We start from the raw sequence: 6,095 nt of genomic DNA, 5'->3' as shown, positions 1-6,095 counted from the left end.
GAGGGTCCCAGAGCTCATGATCCTGGTCCTGCGGGTCCCAGAGCTCATGATCCTGGTCCTGCAGGTCCCAGAGCTCATGATCCTGGTCCTGAGGGTCCCAGAGCTCATGATCCTGGTCCTGCAGGTCCCAGAGCTCATGATCCTGGTCCCGAGGGCATCCCCGTTTCTTCCTTTAACTCTGCAAGCAATGAAACTGATCAATTATCAATAAGAAAAAGCGCCACCTACCGGGTCAGCAGAAACCCGCCTCTGGTTCTTGTTGGTCTTCACAGCAGGTGTGTAGGTCCTGGGAGGCAGCTGAGGGGGAAGAGTCTTACTCCGAGTCACGGGCTTCCCTGATTGGTCCTCGTTGGTGCGTCGAGCTTGTGGCGTTGGTCTGGCCTCGTTGAGCCGGGTCAGAGAGTCATTGATGATGTCGTAGTTCAGCTCTGCTGAGGTCACTTTGTGCTGGTCCACATCGGGGGTGAACAGGTTCACGTCTCGGGGCTCATTGGACGGTCGGGGGAGCAGGAAGGGGTTCTCTGATCCTGGGGGTGGGGGGATAGGTTGTCTGGGTGGGATGGCAGGGGGAACATCATCTGGGAGGGTCAGGAGGCCTTTAGAAAGACACCCTGAACCAAGTCCAGAGGAGTCCCCAGGGCTGGACCCAGAGACATCTCTGTACTTAGTGAACTCCAGACTGTCCAGGATGTAGGGGGACTCTTTAGAGCCCACCAGAGGAGGGGCTGGCCTAGGTGGGAGGGGGAGAGGACACTGGGACCCCCCGGGCTGGTTTGGAGAGGAGTCTGACCCAGAGAGCCTCACCAGAAGGTTCTCTCCAGTGAGGTCTGGGAAGTGTAATCTGGGGCTGGGTCGGGGCGGTTCCGTGGACGAATTTGGGGTCTTGGAGTGGATCCGGCTTGGAGGTTGAGGTTCGTTCTGGATGGTTCCAGTCCCGTTCTTTTCCTGTTTGAGTCTGGAGAGCGCATCATACTCCATCTGCAGAGCCTCAGCCAGAACCAGCTCCTTCTGACTGAGACCCAGAGACTCCAGACACCCCCATCCCGCCTCGCTGCTCTCCTTCTGGGTCTGAGTCGTCGACATGGTCTAAAACCAGAGAACAGAGTCCACGTTAAAGGGACGGAATCACCAGATGTTCCACAAGCTTTTCTGTAGAACCTCTGTTTTCTTTTTGTTTATTAATGATTCAAACTTAGCAGAAAATGCTCTGACTTCTGGAGCTGCAGAACCGGAACAGGAACACGTTTCATTCTGACATTAATGGTTAAAATCCTGAACCCAACAATCACATCAGGGTTGGTGGTTCTTCGTGTTAACTTGTAGTTCAACAAAGTACCAAAGCTGGGTTTGGTCTGGTCCAGTCTGGTTCGGTCTGGTGCGGTCCACTCTAGTCTGGTCTGGTCTGGTCCGGTCTGGATCGGTCTGGTCCAGTCAGGTCTGTTCGGGTCAGATCCAGTCTGTTTCGGTCCAGTCAGGTCTGATCCAGTCAGGTCTCATAAATATGAAAATATTTTTGCCCTTGTAATGAAAAACACTGATTTGTTGTTAACATCTACTTTGTCCTTCAGATAAACAGAATTACAACCAATCAGCTGATCTGTGTGGAACTGCGCAGACTCAGAGGCGCACAGGTGACAGGTGAGCTGCAACTGCAACTGCAAAACCCATAAACCTCTGACCAGAGTCCATTCAGAACCGTGTCCTGATTTACCAGCAGATTACCTCACAGGTCCAGCACATTTGGACAGATGTTTTGTTCTGATTTCTCCTTCCGAACACTTCCTGCCACAGAGGGTGGCGAGCAGCAGAACCCAAACATCTTTCTGTCACGGTACCACCACTGAATGGGTTTTATTTGTGAGCCGAATTCACCAGCAGCTCATAACCATCTGATGAAGCCCGTTAAACCGAACCGAACCGGACTCTGGGCTCACAGGGACGCAGAATTCTCCTAAAGATTTCATCTGGGAACGAAGTTCGGTTCAACGACCCAAACAAAATGAACAACTGGAGGAGACGCACGGCAGCAGCGGAACCAGCAGCGGAACCAGCAGGGTGTGAGGTCTTACCTGCCTCTCCCTCCTACGGTGTCCGGGAGGGGCCGCAGCTGCCGATTTACTTTCCCCCAGAAATCACATCCACCCGCCGCCGCGTCCCAGGCGGACTATCCTGGCAGAAAAACGGGATCCCGTCGCCTCTGAGGCCGGTTCTCCTCTCATCTAGGTGGCCGAACGGGCCTCCGGTTCCGGTCAGGTTCTGGGTAAACAATGCGGGTCGTCGCGCGACGTTCTGCTGCTTCTTTTTCCCGGTGAGAGGCGAGAACCGCGGCTGGGCAGCTGCGGACATGCGCAGTCAATGGCTACAGCTTCCGGCTGACCTTTCAGAATAAAACTGGGAAAAGACCACAGTCGGCATGATTAGCTTTTTTATATTCATTTTATTTTATTCACTGGGTCAGGATGAATTTGACTCTCAAATTTAATCATTTCAGAATAAAATGTGTCAAAATAAAAGCATTTGGTGTAGATTAATAAAAAAAAAAAGAAAAAGAACCAAAGCAACTGGACTCCTGTTCCTTCTGTTCTGGAGACGTCCCTGTGAGGAGCTTTTGGACGCGAAGAGATGGTTTCTCAGGTTGTTGATCTCCACCTGATTCTCTCTGGCTTCATGGATCCTCAGTTCGGACCGGAAACAGCTGAAACAGCGACACCTGCTGGGCTCAGGTGTTTACACCTGAAACCAAACAAACCGGTTCCAAACTGGAGTGTGACATCACTTTGTGCGCAAACAGAAAGTTTTTATGTTTTAACAGAATGAAGGTAAAATGAAGACAGCAGTTTTACTTCTTCTGGTTCTTCCAGCAGCGTTCCACCCTCACCCAACACTGCTCGCTGTTTCTGGTTATTTATCGTTGGTGTAAATCACTCAGATGATGATATAACCAAGAAACTTCACAAAGATGTTCAGATTCCAGAGGTGGAGCCATTTTAAATGTTACTGCCTTAGCAACAGTTGCTAGGTAACAAGTTTTTGCATAGTAACCAACCCCTGAAAAGGACTTCAGTAGATTTATCTTCAGAAAAATTAATTTTGTTACAAGAAACATGTCTTTGTTTGAGACAGCCATTCTAAGTGAGATTTATATTCACAATTCACAGATAAATAATAGTTTTCAAAATAATCTACCAGGTGGGGGTGGCACAGTGGAGCAGCGGTTAGAGCTGTCGCCTCCCAGAAAGTCACAGGTTCGCTTCCTGACCTTTCTGGGAGAAGTTTACATGTTCTGCCTGTGGGTTTCCTCCCACAGAACAAAAACAGGAAGGTTAGGTTCTTTGGTAACTCTTAACCTGTCAGTAGGTGTGAGTGAGAGGGTGAATGGTTGTTTGTCTCGTTTGTCTCCATCTGTCCCTGTGAGATAGACTGGAGACCTGTCCAGGAGTCCTCGCCTCTCACACACTAACTGCTGCTGACAGACACCAGCTCCCCGGAGCTGGGAAGGAGAAGCAGGTAGAAGATGGATGGATGGAGCTGAAAATAGATCTGACACAAGATGTCCAACAGATGTCCCCATCATGGATGGATCTGTGATTGTGAACATGCTAAGACCAAAGGGATGTAAAATGTTTGGTGAATATGCTTTAGATGGATTTGTCCTCCACATCCAGAGAGAACAGAGTCAGGGACAGCGTGTGGACGTAGTCTGGGATCAGTCAACAGACCAGAGAACAGCGTGCAGGAAGCACAGGTCACATGTTCCGTGTTGACAATAACAAAGTAGAGCTCTTCAAGCTCTAAACAGTGAAATGATGAGCGCAGTGCAACGATGGAGAGGAGGTTCTCTGCAGGACCAACGTAGCACCATGCAGTCATGAGGAGGCTGACTCCAGGATCAGGCTGCATGCGTCTGATGCTGTAATGCAGATGTCGTCGTTCTGGCAGACCCTGAGAAATGTAGAACTATGGGTAGAACTCGGCACTGGTAAAGACTTTCACTCCGTTCCTGTCCATGAGATATCATCTCCACTTGGTCCAAGAAGATCTCCAGCACTACCAGGATTTCATGCACCCACAGGTTGTGACACATCATCTTATTTTGCTCAAGCAGGGAAGAAGAAAGTGTGAGAGATCATGAAGAATTCACTGAAACACTGTGTGAAGTGCACAGTGTCCTAAAGGAAATACCAGAAGAAGTGTATAACTCCCTGGACTTCTTCGTCATACTGTTCTATGATAGAACGGCTACCTGCACATCCACTGATCGAGTCCAGAAGCTTCTCTTCACACACAAAGCACCTCAAATGTCCACCCTTCCTCCTACCTTCAACAGCTGCCACGCCAAACCGTGAGCTACCATCTCCTGCTGAGGTGGGGGACATGTCCAGAGCTGTGGACTCCCCCGTGGACAACTGTCCCTCCAGTGAGCACATCATGCACGGAGCTGCTGCAGTGCAGATGTGGAAACAGCTGCATTGATTCCAGGTGTACAGGAGAAAGAGTTTCATTGCACCTGCAGAGGAGATTCTGACCAGGTTTAAGCCCTTAAAACAGAAAGTTATTTGAACATTTATGTGCACGTTTGGAAATAATTTTCTTGTTTGCTGAATATCTCCAATGATGACTGAAGTAATGTTATCAAACCATGACTTATTGGTGAAATGTATAAAGATAAATATGATAAATATAGATCATTGTAACAAGTTATTGTAAATTTTATCACCATGTTAAATTGCAGCTTAATAAAAGTTTGGAATTATTTATTTTGGTTACTTTTTCATCAGTAAATTCTGCTATGCTTTCATTAAACTGCCTAATTTCAACATTAGGCCTTCTCACAATTTAAACATATATGCTAATATTATTAATATCTTGGTGATAATATATTCATTTGATTTGCTTTGTAGTCATTTATTGGTAAGTCCTTTACATTATTTAGTGCTTTTAAATGGTGTTCAGGGTCATAGAAACTTCTTCTACAACGAAATATGAGTGTAAACAGTTAATCACTATAATAAAATGGTTTCTAGCAACTGTTGCTAAAATAATCACAACGTTCTTTGGCTCTACCCCTGAAACTGTTAGGTACCCCATGAAGAACATTTGGTTTAGGAATCATTCTTGACTTGCACCAACCACCCTGATGATCCTGTTTCCAGACAAACTGACCTTCAGTCCTCAGGTGGAACCTTCAGGTGAACAAAACCTGTTTAAAAAGTGTTTCTGTTGTCAGAACAAACAGCTTCTGTTTATCATAAAACAGAAAAAACACAAACTGATTCTCTTTGTTTCCTAAACAAGTTTGAAGTTTATTTCTCTTCAAGTTCAGTTTGTTAGAAGAACTCTTATCTGCTGCTGTGAGATTTAATTTCCTCTGCAGAGAAGTTTAAACTGTGAAGAAAAAAGAATCTTTGATTTCCTCTAACTTCCTGTCAGTGAATTCTGTTTATTGCAGCAGAATTGTTCAGATCACAGAAAAATGAACAACCAACAGTTTAGAGTCCCGGTTAAACTAACCTGCAAGTTTTTGGTCTGTGGGAGGAAACCCACCTACGTACGAGTAACTTCCAGGATCCCTAACATCCAAGATCGTTAACATCCAAGATCCATAACATCCAGGCTCTTTAACTTCCAAGATCCCTGACATCCAGGATCTCTAACATCCAAGATCCTTAACCTCCAGGATCTTTAACATCCAGGATTACTAACATCCAGGATCTTTAATATCCAGGATTACTAACATCCAAGGTCCATAACATCCAGGATTACTAACATCCAGGATCTTTAATATTTAGAACTGTTAACATCCATGATCAAGACTATTTATTATTAGACACCTTTGCATGTGACATACCACTGCAGTCATGTGACCTCTCCAGAAATATGTGACTGTCCTCTGCAAAATCAGGACTGACTGCTGCTTTACCTCTCACAGAAGAGACTTACAGGGCAGAAGTTAGTAGCTGTTAGCAGGTTTCTTACCAACCTAATATTCCTCTTATTCCAGTTTTGATTCTGCAGAGTCATGTGACTGACCACTGCGGAGTCATGTGACCGACCTCTGAGGAGTCATGTGACTGACCACTGCGGAGTCATGTGAC

General features: G+C 46.4%; 1 protein-coding gene across 1 annotated transcript in view; it reads right to left on the bottom strand.

The window, feature by feature from the left end:
• The window catches only part of pik3c2b (phosphatidylinositol-4-phosphate 3-kinase, catalytic subunit type 2 beta), a gene marked incomplete in the record, with an annotated part of 24,538 nt that extends 21,562 nt beyond the window's left edge, over positions 1–2,976 (bottom strand). The window contains 3 exon segments of the mRNA XM_037975558.1: positions 229–1,086; positions 2,070–2,391; positions 2,554–2,976. Of these exon segments, the coding sequence (XP_037831486.1) occupies positions 229–1,083 (855 nt within the window).
• Between the last annotated feature and the right edge of the window lie 3,119 nt (positions 2,977–6,095).

This window comes from Kryptolebias marmoratus, linkage group LG4 (assembly GCF_001649575.2).
Source record: "Kryptolebias marmoratus isolate JLee-2015 linkage group LG4, ASM164957v2, whole genome shotgun sequence".
NCBI lineage: Eukaryota > Metazoa > Chordata > Actinopteri > Cyprinodontiformes > Rivulidae > Kryptolebias > Kryptolebias marmoratus.
Note: the sequence above shows the minus strand (reverse complement) of the source record. Positions and strands in the feature narration are given on the sequence as shown.